Source organism: Parasteatoda tepidariorum, chromosome 2 (genome assembly GCF_982258835.1).
Source record: "Parasteatoda tepidariorum strain Cologne lab strain chromosome 2, Ptep-v5.0, whole genome shotgun sequence".
Classification (NCBI taxonomy): Eukaryota; Metazoa; Arthropoda; class Arachnida; order Araneae; family Theridiidae; genus Parasteatoda; species Parasteatoda tepidariorum.
In genome coordinates, this window is record NC_141756.1 from 14,887,977 (window position 1) to 14,908,702 (window position 20,726).

The 20,726-nt window shown below is 26.7% G+C and overlaps 2 protein-coding genes across 4 annotated transcripts in view; one reads left to right on the plus strand and one right to left on the minus strand.

Annotated features, from left to right (window-relative positions):
* Positions 1-1,557: 1,557 nt before the first annotated feature.
* Positions 1,558-15,427, minus strand: LOC107456177 (golgin-45). Of its 2 annotated transcripts, XR_011636090.2 has the most exons (7): positions 15,243-15,427; positions 12,216-12,670; positions 10,248-10,447; positions 8,061-8,189; positions 6,516-6,729; positions 3,445-3,757; positions 1,825-3,192 (listed from the first exon to the last, which is right to left on the minus strand). XR_011636090.2 is itself a non-coding variant. In XM_043049365.3 (6 exons), the coding sequence occupies exons 1-6, from the start codon at positions 15,247-15,249 to the stop codon at positions 3,593-3,595; spliced, it is 1,170 nt and encodes a 389-aa protein (XP_042905299.2). In that variant the 5' UTR covers positions 15,250-15,421; the 3' UTR covers positions 1,558-3,592. The 2 variants fall into 2 exon arrangements, 1 of the variants encoding a protein (XP_042905299.2); XM_043049365.3 differs by having other exon boundaries at positions 1,558-3,757; positions 15,243-15,421.
* Positions 15,428-15,523: 96 nt separating this feature from the next.
* The window catches only part of LOC107456178 (proline dehydrogenase 1, mitochondrial), a 32,385-nt gene continuing 27,182 nt past the window's right edge, over positions 15,524-20,726 (plus strand). Inside the window, exons 1-3 of one of the 2 annotated variants that reach the window (XM_087156898.1) lie at positions 15,524-15,959; positions 18,021-18,229; positions 19,113-19,147. In XM_087156898.1, the coding sequence (XP_087013024.1) occupies positions 15,678-15,959; positions 18,021-18,229; positions 19,113-19,147 (526 nt within the window). In that variant the 5' untranslated portion in view covers positions 15,524-15,677. Of the gene's footprint in view, positions 15,960-16,708; positions 16,837-18,020; positions 18,230-19,112; positions 19,148-20,726 lie in introns of those variants that run through there. The other variant, XM_087156899.1, reaches the window with a different exon arrangement.

Below are 20,726 nucleotides of genomic sequence, written 5' to 3' on the forward strand. Positions count from 1 at the left end.
GGGAGCTTTAGGAAGCAGAATTTGATTCCAGGAAACATAAAAAAATAGGAAGAAAAAAATATACATAAAAAGCTATGGAATTTGTTATTATATATCAACAAATAATCAAGTTAATATAACAATTTAACATATTAATTTTAAAGCCAAAAACCTTCATTTATAATGAAAATTCTTAGTTGTAGACAAAGAGTTTCAATTACAAAGATTCTTTCCAACAAAATAAATTGATAATGATAAAATGATTCGTTGAAATGATAATTATTCTTTATATTAAAAACACTCAAGAATATAAGAAAATATTTTATTATGCATTGTATATTATAAAATATAATTTAAATTTACATCATGAATGCAATTCAATGCTTACTACGGATGCATTTACCTTAGAAAAATAGGAATAGTTACAATTTCTACACATCAAATTTCAACACATGGTTTCTGTTTATGAGTAAAAAACCCTTCCATGGATGCACCTTAGTAATAATTTTGCTCTAAAATAATCTAAATAAAACTTCACTTTTAAATTTAAAAAGTCATTTTTCTAGCTACGGAAATTAAGGACTAGCCAGTAATATTATAAGTTTGAAACAAAAAATTTCATTGCACATATTTTAATTAAAGAGGTAAATTCTATATGTGTAAATAATGTGGAAAAAAATGACTGAAAACTTTTAAAGAAAAAATGTACAAAACTGATGTTATCATTAACACGTTCTAATGCATACAAAGCACAATATTATAAAAAAATTACAAATTGTTTAGCCTTATTTTAACTCGCAACATATGAAATGGTTTCAGAAGCAAACATATAAAATTTTAAGCAATGTAATAAATATAAAGCTCTAGATCATATCGCTCTAAATATACCACTAAATTCTTCACATAAACTGTTTGCTTTGAACCTTTTATTTTTGACCAAATTATATCTCATTTGTTTCAACGTCTTGTAATCATTGAGAAACATGTGAAACGTCACACGAACATGTGAATTCAAATGATGGGATATAAAAGACATATAGGATGTTTTCATCTACATTCTTATGACTTTTTACTTGTTTGATATTTCAATTCTTCGTTGCTGATGACAAAAAGAAGAATACAATATGGAGAGAAAAAATTTAAACATTTAAAGTTTTGCAATTTCAGTGATTCTTGTCACATTTTTTTTAAAAAAAATTCATATCTCATTTTCAAAATTTGATTGGAATGAAAAATTGCGTCCAAGCCAGAAAAAGATAGAAAGAAACTTGAAACTTTGATTAGTGTGGGTATTCATGATGTCCAAAAACTAGTAGAAATGACTTAAAAGAACAGAGTTACAATTTTTCCAACGAGAAAATAGCCTAGAAAGGGACTTAAAGATTACCAGAAGGACCTCTCATTTTCTCAGAAAATGATAAAGCGCAGAATGATCGTTGGAGTTCTGAATAATTATTAAAAGTCCCACTATAGAAACACTTTACTCTGATAGCTTTTCGTTATATTAAAACAATCCTAGTCCACACATTTCAAAACAAACCACAAAATGGTATGAAGATAATGGAATAAATACTTTAAAGTGGCCTGCTTCATCTGCTGATCTCAGAGAATTTGTGGGGAATAATATACTTGAAAAATCAAGAAAGAAGACAGTTAAAGAATTAAAGGAAAATTTGGTAAATATACGGGTCCAAATATCTGTGTCAAAACGGCTTCACATGCTTATTAATACCAAATGAAAGAGAATTTATCGCTGATTTATTTGAGTAATTTTGAAGTAAGATAAGACATTTTAAGATGAATTTTAATTTCTGATTTCTACTTTTAATTAATTAAATAGGGCCATTTTTAAAAGTCTAATTTGTCCACATTGTTTTTCATAATACAGATTTGCAGGAATTTTTACTCAACATAACTGCCAACATGGATAGGAAAAAATCCAGCAAATTTAATGAAATAATATCAATTCCATGTCAATTGTCGCATAACAAATATTTTACACACAGGGAATTTAATAGTTATCAAAATAGAAAAACTACAATATTTTCCAGTTATGATTGACATTAAACATACTTGAAATGTTATGTATTATGCTTACTCATAATTTCAAATATTAATAGGCATTTAATTCATCAAGGATAGTTAAGATTTTTTTAATTAATTTAAGAAGAGAGCTCTGAATAAAAATAAGCTGAACATTTAGAACAAAAAAAAGTTTTGAACTGATTTCTATAAATGAGATTTGCTTCATTATGTATTAGCAATACTTATTTAAATTTTCAAGCAATAATCTGTAAAAATTCTATTTCAATAGGATTTTTTTTAGGAAACTTACTCAATTTTGGGAATTTTCAAAAATGTACAAAAACCAGGAGAACTTTAACTAAACCATTAGACCAGGATAAACTGGCAAAATCCAGTAGAGTTGGTTATCAATATAGATTTTCTTTTAATCAAAACACCTACATTTTCCTCCCGTTTTATTACTTCTTAAAAGATTTTTCGAGAGCCAGGGAGGCAGCCCAGCAGAGTATATTTAATAATTATTTTGTATGAGTGCTTCTAAAATCAATTTTCTATTTTCCAAACTAGAGAAAAAAATAAATTTAAAAGAAATATGTTTACATCAACTATATAACACAAGTTGAACAATTAATTATTATCATAATTGTGAAGAAAGTTTTTTTTATTTTTGACAACTAATTAGCAGTAAAATATTATTTAACCACTCTTATATAACTTCATTGTATTGATGGAACAGAAAAGAAATCCATTTACAAAACTCAGCTAAATATAAAAATCACTTAGCTAAACATTTGTTCGATAAATAAAATTAAATACGTAAATCAAGAGAAAAAATTAATGCACAAAACAAAATTACAAATATACACATATTTCAACATAGCCTCAGTAGTATATTTAACGTATCTATAGTATTATTGTCAAATAAAATACAACCAAATACTAAAGTATAAGCATTATAGGCATACTGAAATATTACAAAAGAGCAAGATAAATTTTAATACTTAGAAAAAAATTCTAAATAACTAAAAAAATACTAACGATTCTACACAAATGAAAATTATTGCACAGTTTTATAAATACTACTGCATTCAAATTTGAAGAAATAAATTGAACATTTTGCAAATTAAAAACAAGAAAATTGACAAATGACACATAAGGCAGATTTTAAATAAGGAGATAGAAATAAAAGTTCATAAAATAAATCAGATTAACTACTGCCATATTGTCCAAATAAAAAAAAAGGGAAATAGGTTGATGACATTAGGAAGGTGGTTGACAATTTCACCTTTCTACACAAGTTTTTATAAAAGATGATAGAACAAGGTAAGAAATATGTATACAAACAAATAAAATTTTTTAAACATCAGATAATGAAGAATTTCCAAAATTTTAGAATAGCAAATTTTATTTCTTCAGATTAGTCTTGTTCAGCAAGACCATAGAAAATATAATATATTATTTAAAATGGATGTAATATTATGAGCTAAAAATTATAATCAAGCTTAAAGTTATAGATTGCTCCTCTTGGGCCACATATTTGGAGCCACATATTTCCAATTAAGTTTTTTTTTAAAATACAAAAAGAGTTTTATATTATTTCTACTTCACCACTACAATGCTTGCAATATCTAACATTTGCATCATTTGCACATTGATGAGGTAAGACATGACATGCTGTCAATCCAGCATCTTTAATTGTATTTTTGTTAAAAGGTACATCTTTAGAAGACAGTCTTTCAAAATTGCTGAATAACTAGAAAAAATAAACAAACATAAACAGCTGCTTTTATGAAAAAATACATGCAACAATTGAAAATTTTTATTAAATAGATAATACCCTAAGAACAGAAATATATTGACTACTCTGCAACAAAACTTTTGATAATTACAAATGTTCTGTAAATATTATCAAAAATAAACAAGTCTCACTCATTTAATAATTACAATTTTTAAATGACATTTTGCCACCTATATTTGGAAAAAGTTGATCAATCCTTTACATCTCAACATTTCCAAAATAAATAAAAAAAATTGCTAATACATTAGAATATGTCATTTTAAGCACATAAAAAATAATAAATAAAAAAATTAAAAATTTATTGAAAAAAAAATGGTTTGTTGATTATGCAAAATGACAAAACAGTGACTGTTGCATTTCTGCACAATTGTGAAAAATGAGATAAAGATTTAAATATTCAAACATTTCAAATTAATCAATCAAATTTAATGCATTCATCTCAATGCAATGAAAATATGCAATTAGAGAATGATCCCCAAGTCAAGTTCAAGGGTTATGGTGCAGATTTATAAATAGAACAACAGAAATGAAAAAAATATTTGCCATTGGAAAAAAAATTAGGCAATGTTTAGTTTGTCCTCGTGATTAGCAAAAATTTGAGATTTTTAGATTCAATTTCAGAGGGTGAAAAATGAAGCCCGAAATAGTGCATCTCTTATAAAATGCAGCAGTGCTAGATTCCTTTCATACGTAATGGACCGACAGTACAAGATAGATTGTGGCTGAATGAATTGTAAAAATGTTGAATGTAATAATGTGAATACCACGCTTTTTGTGCAATTCGAATAATTTTTGTGTAATAAAAATAGGTTTTTGTGTAATAAAAATAGATAAGGTAAAGAAAAAAAATCTTATTTTGGAAAGGGGAAAATGAAGCATTTTTTAAAAACACCAAATGAAAAAAGAACTTTTAAGGGCTTTTAAAATAGAAAATAAGCACTTTTAAGCACTTTTTAAAAATGCTATGCATGCTGACAAGAACAGAATTAAATCTGGCTTTTTGTTTTGAGGCTAAATATTTTCTTAAAGGTCGCATCTCTGTGAGCAATGATTAATACTGCTAGCTGTAACTTTGCAAACAAACTGAAAGTATTACTTTGCCTGCGATTAACTTTGAACCATTTTCTACCTATCCTATCAAAAGAATGAAAAATCTCAAAACTTCTAAATTGAAATATTGCTGAAATTTGCCCTTTTAGAATGAATTTGAAATACCATAGGCTTTGTTAATGCAGTTCTTTGTATAATGCTCTGTTAAAGCATTGTTACACTTTTTTTTAAAGTTCAGCTAGCAATTCAAAATATTAGAAAAGATTGTAAAAGGGAATTAAAATGATAAATAAAATATACTTGAACTACAACATATCGGACAAGAAAAAAAGTTTTGAGAGCTGTACACTAACTGCTCACAGGTCTTCTGACTCATATACTTTTGAGGAAAAAAACCTCAGAAAATACTTAGTTACAGCGTATACAATTTCATAAAGATGAACACAAATGCAGGGACAAGAGCATATGCAGTTATTTCCCAAACATAAGTTGTTCTGTAAGGGCTTTGAATGTTGCGTGCTATACATTATAGGTTTGAGTACATTTTGCTTGAAAGGATATAACTAAATTTTTGATTTAGCTTTTTTTTGAACAAAATTAAATTGATATTTGAACTATTATATCTAAGAAGCCAGTTCAAAAAAAAAAAAAAAAAAAAAAAAACTAAACTGAGTGAGAATTTTGAGTAGCAATGCATTAAATTTTTTTCAATTTGTACATAAAAAAAATAAGCAAGCATTTTGTTATAAGAATAAATTAGATAACTTCCAAAACTAGGGTTTAACGTACAAATTTATTAAGTTAAAAAAATAAGAGATTATATTGAATTTCAGGAAAAATACTTTAGATACACATATTATCTACCTAAAAATACATTATCGAAAATCAAAGCATTCTAAACACTTTTTAGTCATAACCCAAAACAATGTAGTTTATTTATAATATCTATGAATATATTTCAAACTAATTTTTAAAAAAATACTATTATATAAAATATACAGTAGTTCATTTTTAAAATATGCAAACCAGAGAATATACAAATTGCAAAGGAATGAGAGTTTTCTCTATTTTAACCATGAAAATAATGACAGGATAAACTAGACCAAATCTTTTCTGTTTTGTAATGAGTTATAAGGTTTATAAAAAATTTTTAATATATTTTATTTTTACAGTAGTTTAAATTAAGTCAACTTTCAAACATCTTAAATCTCAAGCTCAAGTTGGAAATTCCTGATCTAAATTTTAACTGAAAAAAAAAACTCTTTTAAATTTATGAATAATTTAAAAATGCTACAAAACTTTTAATTTTTTAATCAAGAAAGCCAGGGGATAAGTAAAATGTTAAAAAGAAGAATTTCCTAAAAAAAATAATAACTATGCAAATAAGAACAGGATGAATAAAATTCTGCATTTCTCTTTTTTGAAATGTTTTATGATATAAAAAGCTTTAAAAATGTAAAAAGTTTAAAGAAAAATTAATTTAATTCTTTGTTTTCTGAGAAACTCAGACAATGCTTAGATAATAAACTCAGCAACCAAAATTTAAGTCAAGATCCATAGAATAAAAATTCCTATTCCAAATATTATCAGAAAATAAAATCCTGTTTTAATTCATAGAAAAAGATTTTTAACAATAATAATCAATTATTTAAATTACACTTACATCATAAACTAATAGTTCAGCATTAGTAAACTGCCGCAGTCCACTAACTGTAGATTTATTGTCAAAAATTTGTTTGCCAATGAGCCTTTCTTGAATTTTAGAGGATAAGCTCTTTAGCTCTACAGCTAATTCTAAGACACTTAGTGATTGATCATGATTTTTATAAGTTTGTTTGGCACTAGGATCAAAAGCATCAAGAGTTTGTTCCAATATGCTGAAACATCAAAATGCACATATTTAAATGATGTATTTGAATACATTTAATACCAAAGAAACAACAATTATGATCTTATTTCTAATCAAACCTGATTAATCTTTTGATCAAGTTTGTAGTCTATCAACTAAGTTCCAAATTCCATCACAACTAGGAGCAGTTGACCATTAATAAGAATTATTTGACATAACAAAGTAGATACAGGGTGCAACAAAAAAATCCAGACGAACAATTTTTAACATTATTTTATTAAAAATAAAAAAATTAAAAAAGATATAACAAATTATAATGAGGATGGTTAGTCCATTGTAGTATTAGGCAAATTATGGCATTTCAGATACACTTTAATTAAGATATGAAGAAGGGATATTTATCCCAGAAAAATAAATAAAATCGTTGCCACATGTCAATGTTTGCGAAAACCCTTCGGCACCATCGTAATAAAAAGCAATTTCCAAAATAAACATTCTAAACACGTTAAATTTATCAAATAATAACAATAAAAACAAAAAAAATTTAAGTGTAAAAATACATAATAAAAAGATCAAGAATTTTAGAAAATGCAAAATATTTAGAGACAACAATAGAAAATATATTATCAATGAATAAATACTAATATGTTTAAAAACAATGTATTGTAAGATTTCATGTGGATCCAAATCAGGCACAAATTTTGCAATAACCTGATATTAGAAAGGTTATAAACTTAATATAAAATCAACCTCGAAGAAAATTTATTTTTAGATTCTATAAATTGTTTCATTTCTCCATTTTTTTATGAAGGTAACACATACTATGGATTTATATTACTTACATTCAAAACTAAGTCTCAACAACAAAATATTTTATTAAGAAAATTTTGCTGAAAGCAAACAATGACAAAACTAAATAGTAAACACCACGATTTTCTATCAAATTTATGTTAGGAAAAAAAATTAGTATATTTTCAAAAATATTATAATAAAAATTACTAAATCTGACATAAAAAGGTTTTTCACTACATGCATGAACATGAACATTAAAAATAAAATCAAATATGAAAATATATTAAAAAGGTTATTTTTATTAAAATATATTACAATGCTAAACGGTTAAAAATATATTAAAAGGCTTGATTTTTTTTCCACTGAGTTATTCAAAGTTATTACATAACAAGCAGTTAGGAAAAATAATTTTATTAGAAACCAAAATTAATTCACAACTATTTGAATTTTTTAACTAACATTTACTCTTCTAAGTCAAAAGACTTGAAGAGATAAAAGTGTTTGCTCATTTAAACTTCAGCAAAAAATTTTCATTTGTTAAGTAACATAATGTAAATAAAAACTTACATGTGAGTGGTGTGTAGCTGCTTAAACAAAATATCATGTTCCCGCAGCATTGAGTCAAGAGCTGCTATTGAATCATTCAGTTTATGGGATAATGAAGCCTTCCACTGAGCAAGCTCTTTAACCATCAAACTGAAATTGAGTAGATATCATAAGTTAACAAGAGCAAACAGACAACCACTGCAGGTTAAAAATATAAATTTTATAACAATTAAAATTATATTTATATCTTTCAATTTAATTTTATAGCAATAAGATAACAAGGAATTCAATTTTTTAATTAATCTAATTTGAACAAGGTAAATAAAAAGGTTTTCATTATTTTCATGTAGGCCTTTTGCAACCTAAATGTACAGAAGAAGTTATAGCACTTTAATTTGAGCCCACAAGAAATTCTACGAATAGAGTTTAGTTAAAAAAGATTTTAAGTTATATATTATTTAGCACTTCCACTTTTGAACTATAAAACAACCAATACAAAAAAAGTCATAAAGGGTGAGGCGAAAACTAAGTTATGCCTCGTACAAATATGCAGATTAGTAGATAGATGACGAAGTAGTATATATTTTAAAAAGGGACCTGCTTTTAGTAAAAAGGAACTCAGAAATTTGGATGTCCGACTTGCTAAGGATCCACAGTTTCCCAAAGTCTAGAGGAATCACTGTTAGTAAGAAAATTGAGAGATACAAAAGGATTTTATTTTTAATTAATTTAGTCTTAATAATGTATTATAAAATTGAATTATTTTGCAATGATCTTAAATTTTCCAATTATCATTGGATAAAAATACTAACTGAAACTAACACTCTTTGGGTGTTTCTAAATGGCAGGTTGTGAATCTGATAGAAACATTACAATTCCGTTTTGAAAGATATAATGATATTCATTTTCGTGAAAATAAATAAGTAATTTAAATTAACAAAAAAAATTATTTCAACATCCTCATTGTTATCCAATAGCCAAAGTTTGAAAAAAAATAAGGATTCGCAATGCATATTTAAGTAAGTTTTTTTTTTTCCTTCTTTCAATTACAATTCAAATAAATTTTTTCACAATTTCATTTTACTTGATATCTCAAGCATTTACACTCAATTGTTTTCTTGTGCATTTCGACACATTTTTTTCTTATTTTGATAGTCTTTATATGATGTCATTACAATAAGGGAGTATTTCGAATTTAAAGAGTAACTTTTTAACAATCGATTCTATTGTAAATCAACATCTTCTATGGTTCTTTTTTCCTTTTCTTGACATTTATTTGCTGTTTCTTAGCTATTTCCATATGTTTTTTTTTCTATTCCAATAATTTTAAAACAATGTTATAGCTAACGAATTTTGTATTATAGCAATAATTTTTTATGTTTTCAACTCGCAACAATTGCATCGTAAATTAACATTAATTTCTGATCATCTTTTCAACTGCTATTGCAGTTATTTTCCATTTTTTCAGACATTTCGACACGATTTTTAAAAACCTGATATTTTTAATATATCATTTTTACAACATATAAGATTTTAAAATTTAGGAATTATAATAAGTTAAAAACCAGTTTAAAAAATGTGCAAATTTAACTGAGGAATTATTTTAAAGTTAAACTATTTCACTTTGAAAGAAAAAGACTTTTTTCTAGTGATAAAACTAAAAGCTTTGTTTATTTTGTTTTCAACTGATTATTTCCCTGAATATTTAGGGTCTCGAATGAATGTTGTAAAATTTTTAGTAAAATTATAATTTTAAAGTTAAGCCAAGCAGAACTATTTTTTACAGAACTATTATGCAGAACTATACAGAACTATATTTATTATAGTTACCAAGCAGAACTATCTATCTATTATTATCTAAGAAAAAATATTTAGTTGCCATTGACACCTGGCTGCCATACTCTAATTTTTAACCCAACATACACTACAAAAAAAATTTAACCATTATAGTAGTTTCGCTACTTGTAGCGCTCTACTTCTGACCACTGGTCATAACTTTATCGAATTTATCAATATCAATGACAAGGAACAAGACATAATTGTATTTTATTTATCAAAAGACATAATCATCACAATTTATCAGTCTTTAAATGTTTAAAAAAAATTTCAGAATCTTTTGCCAAGCTTCAAATTTCAGTTTAAATTAAAATTCGATTAAGAAAAAAATATTTTTAAAAACTAAAAAATAAATTTAAAAAATCAACTCACCTACTAGCCTTGAATTTACTTTCCCACACATTGCATAGCACAGATAGTTTTTCGACTTCCTCTTTGCTTTGTTCCAATTCATCAGAAAGCTGAAGAACTTCTTTGCCTAAGTGAACTTTGTCTTGTGTCATGTACTGAACTTTACACTGAACATCTTCACCAAGTGATGCTACTAACATTTTTTTCAAATCAGCATTAACCTAAATTGACCACAAGTAATTTCAATATTCATTTAATTTTAGTCAAAGTGAAATACTCAATCACAATGTATACTTTGGGAGTATTAATTTTTAAGATGTTTTTTTTTTTTTAAATATATATATTATATTCAAAATAAGTAAAAACAAAAATGATATGACATAAACGACTCTTTTGTGGGATAAGGGGAAACAAGAAGCCAAAGCAAGATATCAGAACGGGAATGACATTTTTATGTTTTCTGTTTAGGGGGTGGGATGTTAATGAGCTCAAATGCTGTGAAAAATGTCACATTGGGTGAGTGATCCAAGAGATATATTTTTGTTTTGAGTAAAAGAGTCAGCATAAACCTCTTACAGTTAGTTACATCCTTTTTAGAAAATTAGATAAATTATTCCCACTAAATTTCAAAACAAGTTACAGTTGAAAGCTCATAAAAAGATAGCACTACTGAGTGAAAAAACTACAAACTACTATAATGTTTTCTGCTGCACATTAGACAATTAAAAAAAAATATCTACACAAGCATTTGCTAATTTAATCCTCAACTTTGTTTCTGCAAATGGCGGTCAATTCAAATACCGGGTAATTCAAAGTGAATATAGCAATTACAAACAGTTGTAACTATTTAATGAAAAAGAATTTATCGATAAAATTTACACAGAATTTAGAAGGAATTTCAACATTTTCTATACATGCATTACAGATTTTTTATGCAACTCTCCTTGTTTCCACAGACAACATCTAGGTAGTCAAAGACAAAATGTACCAATTTACATGACATGAAACTTAATTTTGGTAAACGTACGTTTTGGAAATGAAATTTAAGACGGTATTAGCAACAATTGGGACTTAGAAAAGACAACTGGTTTGAGGGAAGCAAAATTCCATTTTGTTCAGCTTTTTTGCAGCGTTGATTAAATTTTGTGAAAAGCAACTTGATTTATCGGATAAAACTGTAATAGATTGGAACAATTACATGCGTGAACTATGTGTTTTGGATATGGAGAACAAACGAAACAAGACGGTAGGTAGACCAGATTGCATTGTGGAAATTTATGAAAGTTTGTTTACTAAATGTAAAAATACATTGGTTGTGTATTACCCAAACAGTGGGTATTTCGCGGTATATGTAAAGAAACAAAAGATTTGTTTGTTGTTCTTAATAGAACTGGCTCTACCCTTCATGATAAAATTATTGAAAACATTGCAGATTGTAGCACAATTTATTCTGACAGTTGAAAAGGTTACCAAACAAAGAGAAGGATTCCCACATGCTAAAGTTAATCATATATACAATTTTATTGATCCTGATACAGGAGTTCATACACAAACAGTTGAGAGAATGTAGGGCAGTGCTAAATGGAGGAACAAGAGACATAGGGAGACAGCGGGACATCATTTGAAATCTCATTTATCAGAATTTATATGGAGACAGCATCAGGTGAAAGAAGATAGAGACCGTTTTAAATTAAACTCAATATACGCCCATTTTCCACCGAAATCCGATTGATTGCTTTGATTTTAAATAAAGTGCTTTTAATTTTGAAAGTGTTTTGATTTTAAATAAAGTGATTTATTTTCTGATTTGTTGCAAAAATTTTAGGTGTAGATTGGCGGCACTTAAAAACCGCCAAATCTGTAGCTGTGGTGGCATTAATGCGTAAGTACCCAAAAAAGAATTTAAAAAAAATGACAAATTTAAGAAATTACAAAAATTTCAAAAGGTAGAAAATATGTAATGCCTATTGGGGCATCACAGATACTTACCTCAATTTGGACTTGGTATTGGGCATTTAGCTCTTTGTTTTCTTTTTCCAACAATTTGATCTTTTCTTCAAGAGCTTTTAGCTTAACATGGCAATCCATAGTACATTTTTGATTTTCTGAAAGGTTGGATGAAATGTCTTTGTTTTCTACATTAGAATATAATTCTATAATGCTAGATGCAAGAGCACTAACTTTTTGAGAGTCTATCACTAATTTTGAGGCATTGTGGTTATCTTTCATAGTGGAAGAGGGAACGATAGGTAAAACAGCTGCTTTATATGGTTCATAAGGAATAAATTTAGGCTCTTTTAACTTTCCAGGAGAAGGGATGGAACTGATAAAAGAAACTTGTTTGTGATTATTAGCCCAGTTCTTAGTCTTAAACTCAGAATTAGGAGAACAATTTTCCATGCCATCTCCGGCAGAACGACCTGGTACTGGGATTTTCTTTATATCTGTCAGTGCAAACAAAGGAAAAAAAAGCAATTAAATTCCTGTTATTTAATTAATAAAAACCATGATATATTAAATTAACAGTTATAAAAGACAGGGTTTTTTATAATCTAAGATTAATGGATAATTTTTGACAATATTACAATTGCTATTGTACATAAATAATTTAAAAGGTTGAATTAGTTCAACCCTGCTTTTTTATAATCTAGAACCAATAATCTAGATCTTTGGAAATATAAAAATTGCTATCGTACACTGCTATTGCACTCCCTCTTTTTTTTTCCTTCTATAAATAAATAATTTATCATTAAGTAGAATAATAGTTCTTTTTTGTTGTTGTAAAGGAAATTATTATAAAAGTCATGTTTATGCTGCATTTACAGTAGATACTTTTAATTAGTATACAGACCTACGACCAACTGTTGATGTGCGGTCCGTGGAAGCTTCTGAACTCAGTGATTTTTCTTTCCTTTTTCTTTGAAAAAATAAAAAACTGGAAATTTTTGAATTGTACTTTTGAGTTATCACGTTTTTATGTGGTTGATATGCACAGATTCTATTGTAAATCTATGCTGTTTATAGATAGCTTTTCAACAATTATTGCTATGAAGTTCTGCACTGTTTTAAAAAAATCCGATATTTTTAATTACGATATATTACGATGTGCGAATTTAGAATTTGGGCAATCACTTTTTGATTCACCTTATTTTTGTCATTCATAATTACCAGCTTTCAAGTGGTTTTTAAAATTCTGATGCACTTATTATGGTATTACGATTGCATTTATTATGGAATTTAGTGCTTTGAACTCTAAGGTTTAAACAAAAATGATCTTATTTGCTGCCAACATGACTAAACATGCGTATGGCCCTTGCGTAGGTTAGTCAACCTACTGTGCAAGAGGCCCTTCACTCAAAAAGATTATGCACCCCTAGACTATACAAATAAGAAGCAGTAGAAAACGTTCCTAAGTTTCTGTGATACTACAATATCATAATTTTCTAAAAAGAAATATCCTTAAACTTCTATCTCCTTGAAAAACTTATTGTTGGTGAATTTGTTAATCTGGATGCATACTATTAAAGTTTATAGTTGTCTACATAACATTAGAAAAATTACCAGGAGTAGAAATTTTTTAAAAAAATTACTGGTCCATAGGACCAGTAACTAAAACATTTTACTAGTCCGCACAAAACTTTACTGGTCCGTCTATGCGTTCCTATTATCTGCAAATAAAAAAAAAACTAAAATTTTTCATTGAAAAAAATCATGATTTTTTTTTAAAAATCATACATTTTTGATTTAAATCGCATTTTTTTATTAATATTAATTTTGCATAAAAAATTTTTAAAAAAAGTGTAAATAAGCTCTAAAATAGTTTTAAGTAAGATTGTTTAAGTTTCGTACGATCGAGAATAGATCGGCTGCGGCGGAAGGTGGTCCAGCGGACCACTGTTTATTATTTTATGCTGGTCTCACTCCGATTTTAGTGGTCACGGACCAACGGACCACCGTTAATTTCGAGCAATGATTACAGTTGTATACACAATTCCGAATAGTAAAAAAAAATATTTTCACATTAAAGATGATACACAGAGACTAAAACTAGGTTATTAAAAAAAATTTGAATTCTAATTAATCTAAGCAATTTTGTTTCCATTGTTCCAGTAAAATTGTGCCCCATTGTAAATTTAAAAAAATTACATTTAAAAATCTAATTTGTCACAAAATCAAGCAGTATTACAACTCTCTAAAATTTCAAAAACATATGCTGATTGAATATCAACAACATTATAGCTTCATATAAGCAGTTTTGTATGACAATTATAAATAATAATAACCTTGGGAAAGAAAAAAGTCTAAGACAAATCATTTCACAGTGAATGATTTTAAATTCAAATGATTTGGCTAAATTTAAAATTCCATGCTAAACTTTAAATACTAATAGCTTTCATTATTCTTAAATGATCTTGGAGACTTGTTTCACAAAATTTTGACACCAAGTTGACCTTAATGTTCCAGTTTAAAAATTTAAGTACAAATTTGTTTTTATTTATAAAACAATACTTTCATTAAAAAAACGATAATTCAAAGTCGTTTACATTGTTACATTATATTTATATCCGGTTAGATAAACACAGAACTTCAAATTTTATTTATTAATGCAAATTAGCAGTTTTAATTTTCTTAAAACATAAATAAATAAAAGTTCTCATACAGAACATTCATCCTTCTCTATTGCATTTCATAATATTGGGTTACAGACTAACTCTCATATATTTTAAATATGAATAAGATGCTTTGATCGGTAACATCTGTTATTTACAGGAGAATACGAGGAAGATGTGTCTTATTACACGTATCAGCAAATTACACGTAATGCAGTAAAATAAGTTTTACCTCCGTAAATCCCATATTTGAAACAAAAAATTTATTTTGTTATATTTTAAACAATAAAACTGAAATTTCTAAATATGCAAATATCATTGAAATCTGAAATCAATATGATTTCAGCATTACGTGTTGATACTTAAGAAAATAGAAAATAAAACCAATGAATAAAAAGAAAATTACTTGACATGTCAACTGCAATTGAATTACCACAAAATGGAAATTGAAGTAGCTTTATTTAATCAAAATTAGACAATCAGAAATATGCAACACAAAAATTGTAAACATTTTTGTTGACAAAATTTTTGAACCAGATCAAGAGAGGGAAAAACCACTAGAGATCTCGGGAAAATATCATGGATAAAGGGATAAAGATTAATCGATTATTTAATCGATTATATTATAAAATTAATCGATTAAAATTTAAAGATTTTAGTAATCGAATTAGAGATTAGCTATTAAATATGGCAACGTCTGATGAAATCTCAGTTTGTAAACAAACTTGTGATAGTTCCGGTTTTCAAATAATCTTATACAAAGTTTGTTGCTCTTTAACATTTAATATTATACTTCAAAAGATCATGCTGATTATATAAAATCACTAAAAAGAAATTAGTTATGGTACTTCGATTGATTCTTCGTCGCTTCACAGGCAACAAATTATATTTTCTTAACACATTATCATCCTCTAAAAGGTTTATTTCCAATGCAAAATCCTTAAGTGCAACATTCCACGACTCATTAAACAACACCAAGCCTTCTCATGATCGAGATGAATTAGATTTAACTTTTGAAGATACAAAAAAAGCATTCAAAAGCAAAACTACTTGGGAATTAATCCGAGCTATTTGTGTTCTGAAATTAAGCACTTATGACTATTTGGTGGAAAATCATGAGAAGGCAAGTGACAGAGTATTTTTATGGAATTTTATCTTTGTTAATTTTTTTTCCATTATTTACCTCATGTTGATATACCAAATATGAATCTTATACGGAAGTGAATTGAATAAAATCCTCGTTGTTAAAATATTATAAAGCGACAAAGTTTAATTGAATTAATTGCTGTATTTTTTCATTGCAAATTCTATATACCTTTAAATCTTTTAAATATATGAGTTTGCTTCCCCATTACAGTATTTCCTCTAGACTTCGTAAATTACAAGTCCATGTTTCTTAGACCCTTTTTACTGAAAACGGATCCCTGTTAAAAGTAAGAATTTGCGAGCTCTTTATCATTCTATTGATATTCACTCTTAGAATATTGTTTATCTATTTATAGACGAAACAAAGTTTGATTTTTTTGGCTACATAAATCAACTGGCGCACTTTTATTTTCTACGCTGTACAATTATGCTAACTATAACTTATATTTTGCTTCTCTCTACGATTTTTAGCGTATTTGACATGTTATTAGACATAAACAGAAAGCACTGTGATGATGACCTGCAAGAGTTAAGGTCGTGAAATCAGAAAGTCAGAATCACTGTGATGATGACAACTATTTTTTTATACTTACTTACTATTTTTTATTCTGATATTTTCAAATTATGTAGGAAAGTTCCATCCAATTCTCTTCAAATTTTAGTACTTGAGAAATATAGTATTGAAATTTATATTTTAAAATTTTTATTTGTAGATTTTTAATTAAATAGCTGTGAAGATATTTTATAGCATGATTGATCAACAACATTTAGCATATGGACAGAGTATGTTGAATGTACTTTATGTGAAATTAAAATCTGTACATTCTAAATTGAAGCAGTCAATGTTAAAAGGGGTATGTAACATTTTTATGATTATTATTATAAGTTTTTTTGTGGGTTCTGGAATATCAATCACCGATTATCAAATACCGAGTAATTTTCTAGACTGCTTAAAGAAGAGAATCCAATAGTTTGGAAGCAATTAAAACAATCTTTCCACAATTGACACAGTTATTATTATTATTATTATTTATTTATTTATTTTTTTTTTTTTTGGTTTTTCTTGAAAGTGCAGATTTATAACATACTCCTATTTAACACTGACCGTTTCAAATGTCTTTACTATAACTGGATAACTGCTAAATAAGTTTAAAATTTAACAATTATTGCTATTTCATCTGCACAATCTGATCCTTTTGTTTCTTGAAACATGATGTTGTATCTTGTGAATAGTTGATGAAATGATCAAAGATGGTACCATCTTTGATCATTTATTGCTTCCATTTATTTATTTATATGTGTTAAAATACCTCTTTGTACCATCTTTGATCATTTATTGCTTCCATTTATTTATTTATATGTGTTAAAATACCTCTTTGTTCGAATGTTGTTTTACATTTTGTCATTGTAAGAAAGTGATAGTTTTTCATCACAAAAATGTGAATCAAAGACTACACGATATCATACACATCAAAACATTTCTGCTTAAAATCTTTCACTAACTATGCACTGAAAATTTGCTCATTATTTGCTGCAATAACAATCAGAGTTTACTGTATAGAAGGAAAACTAATTTGTTGATTATTGGCTATCGAAATGGGCTATAGGTGGCGTAGAGCAGAACTCTCTACCTATGGCAATACTTCCTATGCTTTCATCATTAGCATGTGGAGAGTCATAAGAGAAGGAAGTATGTTAGATTCTGTCTTGATTTTCAAATAGATTAAAAACTTTTAAGTTACAAAATTATATGGAACTGAAAACTACATTGAACGTAGTTCTAAGAGAAAGCCTAGTAGAAAATTTTTTAAAAATATTTTTGACAGTTAAATGTGAAAAATATTAAGAAAGGGGTAAATATTGTAGTACATTCCTATACAACTGAGAAGAGGGGAGGGTCAAGACATGAAACCGATCTTCTCCCCCAGATGGCGCATTTGAGCATTGCGATTGTGAATAACAAATGTTTAGACTGAAATTTTGAATTAATTTCTATAGTATTTTAGTTTATATTAATATAGAATGTGTTTATTTCTAGCTGGTTGCAACTGGGAAAAAGGTCCTTGGACCAGCATTATTTAAATTTGTAATGAAGCACACATTTTATGGACATTTTGTAGCTGGTGAAGATACGAAAACTATTAGACCTGTGTTAGAAAGAATGCAGTCATTTGGTGTAAAGAGTATCCTGGATTACAGTGCAGAGGAAGATATCAGTGAAGCACAGGCAAAGGAGGCTATGAAAAAGTATAAGTTTCTTTCCTTTATTTCAAAACATGTCTTTATGCATTAGTTTCAAAAGTTTTAATAACTAAAAAGTCTCCTAGTTAATAAGAATTTTTCTTTTTAATTTAGTTTTATTAAAACTGTTATTAAATTAATATTTAATCACAAATAATCTCAGATTTTCTTTTTTTCTATTTATGAATTTCCTTTATTGCATTTAAAACATTTTAATAAAATTTGTTTGGCTTTTTAAAGGCTTAATGTGTTACATAAAAGCATTTAAATCCATGAAATATTTAATGTCTGAAATACTTTATTCACAAATAAAATTTTAATATCAAATATGCTAATTAGTGAAAGAATAACAAAAATAAAACTGTATTTTGCTGTGATATATTCATGTGGTTTTATTGTAAAAATAATTTCAATTCTGAGCAATTATTAGAATATTTTCATTAATCAAAAATATTAAATAAATTGAGAAATTATATATTTTTTTAAAACTTTTTTTTTAAAAAAAGATTTAATCAAGTGCAGATTAGTTCCGAGCAAGATAATCCAGACTCAGTAACAATAAAACAAACGATCTTTAAGCTTGAACTTATAAAAATGAGACTAAAGCTTATAATTTTTATTGTTAACACTTTATTGTTGATATATTTAAGCTTCTATTGTTCACTTCTATTTTACATTCATGATATTTCAAAAATGTTTTTTTTAAAAAGTGTTTACACTCATCTAATAGTTAATTAGCGGAAATTGCATATTATATAGAAATCTCTTATACATAGTGTTTTAGCATTACCTACTAAAATTCAGAATAATTTTTATTTTGCTAAATTTTATTGTACAAATGAAATAAAATTTTAAATTCTTATTGGAATTTAATTTCTTTCTCTTACAGAGCAAAGCTTTCAAGTCGGGGAAAGCCTCAAAGCGGTAAGAAACTTTAGTTTTGCACTAAAAAATTTTTATTTTATTAATCATGTTTATAAGTCAATCTGTTATTAATATCAAAAGATATTTAAAAAATATTTATCACTGGTTTAATTACTTTTATACTTTCAATTACTCAGTATAATTTATTCTCCCTGTGTACATAAGGGCATATACTATTTTTAATTCCTGAGTTACTTTATTTTGAAAAAAATGTTTTAACAGTATTTCCAATATAATTCTATAAATGCAACACTAGGCAACTCATAATAATTTGAGTTCAATATTTAGGCAATTTAAATTAGGTACTGTAGCAAATGAAAAAATAATCAGTATCAATTAATTAATATTCCTTCATAGAAATATTTATTTAAAATTTGCAATCAAGTTCATGACTTCTTTAATGAAATATTTTAAGGTAGAGTTTCAATAATTTTGAAATGGAAACACTGTGAAGATGCATCTTAGCATTTGTGTTCAAAAAAATTTTCTGGGTGAATTTTTAATTAAAATAATATTAGATGGAAATCCTGTATCTTTCAATTATTCAAACCATAGGTTTTAAGAACTGCATTAGAATTCATAAAAAATGGGAGGTTCTGAACACACAGAAATTAGAAATATAAGGACGAAAGCTGAAAATAAAAGACAAATAAGGCAACTTCAAACTCTGATATTAAATTTATAGCTCTATTATGATAAAATGAATGAAATTTTTTTTATTTATTATTAAACTCTTAATACTAAAACTTACTTTTGCTATTTTATATGCCACCCATGTCATATTTTTACCCTTTCCCCATTACATTATTTTCAAGTATTTGTTAATTATTATTAATATAAAATATATTATATTTGCCTTATTATTAACTTTGTTAATTATGAATTAATATTTGTATAAATTCAAATAATACATTTAGGGGATTAAAAAAACACAAGTAATCAATGGCTTGATATTCAAAGGATTAAAAAACAATAAGAAATGTATATTCCATTAACTTAATAGTATTATTATAATTTGTAGACAGTTAAATAATAATATTAATTTAATAATAATGAACTATAACAATTTAATATTGCAAGCAAGGGGTGGGGTGAGCAACCACTCATATCACTCAATCAACCACTCATATTACTGAAATAAATTTTAAATGTTGAGTGTTTATTTTGCATGTTAAGTGGAGTTGTAAAGTAATATAAAAGTATATTTAAAGTGTTCATTTTCTTTATTATGTTTGCATAATTACGGAAGAAAAGTGGATATTTTTGAATTGTTTATTATTGAAAACATTAATTAGTAATAGTTAAATACTATGAAGTACTTTGAAATAGATTAGTTAATTTCAATTAAGGGCTTAAAATGCAAGTCTTTAATCATGAAAACTTGCAGTAGGGAGAGGGTTAATATAAAGGTTATTATATATTATTGTAATAGAGTTATTTACCCACAGAAAGATGCATCAGCACCTTCTTGTGGGTTAATAACTCTATTATATTATTTCTGATTTCAATAATATTAACTTTTAACCCTCCAAGTGTTGAACCTCTGGGTAAAATTGTCCAGAAATTTTCGTGCTATGTA

Bases quoted from the DNA above. Each gene is read 5' to 3' on its own strand.
- LOC107456177 (XM_043049365.3), bottom strand. The intron at 8,190-10,247 runs GTGAGTTGATTT...ACTCAATTTCAG, and splicing joins AGTAAATTCAAGGCTAGTAG to TTTGATGGTTAAAGAGCTTG. The intron at 3,758-6,515 runs GTAAGTGTAATT...TATTTTTTCTAG, and splicing joins CTGAACTATTAGTTTATGAT to TTATTCAGCAATTTTGAAAG.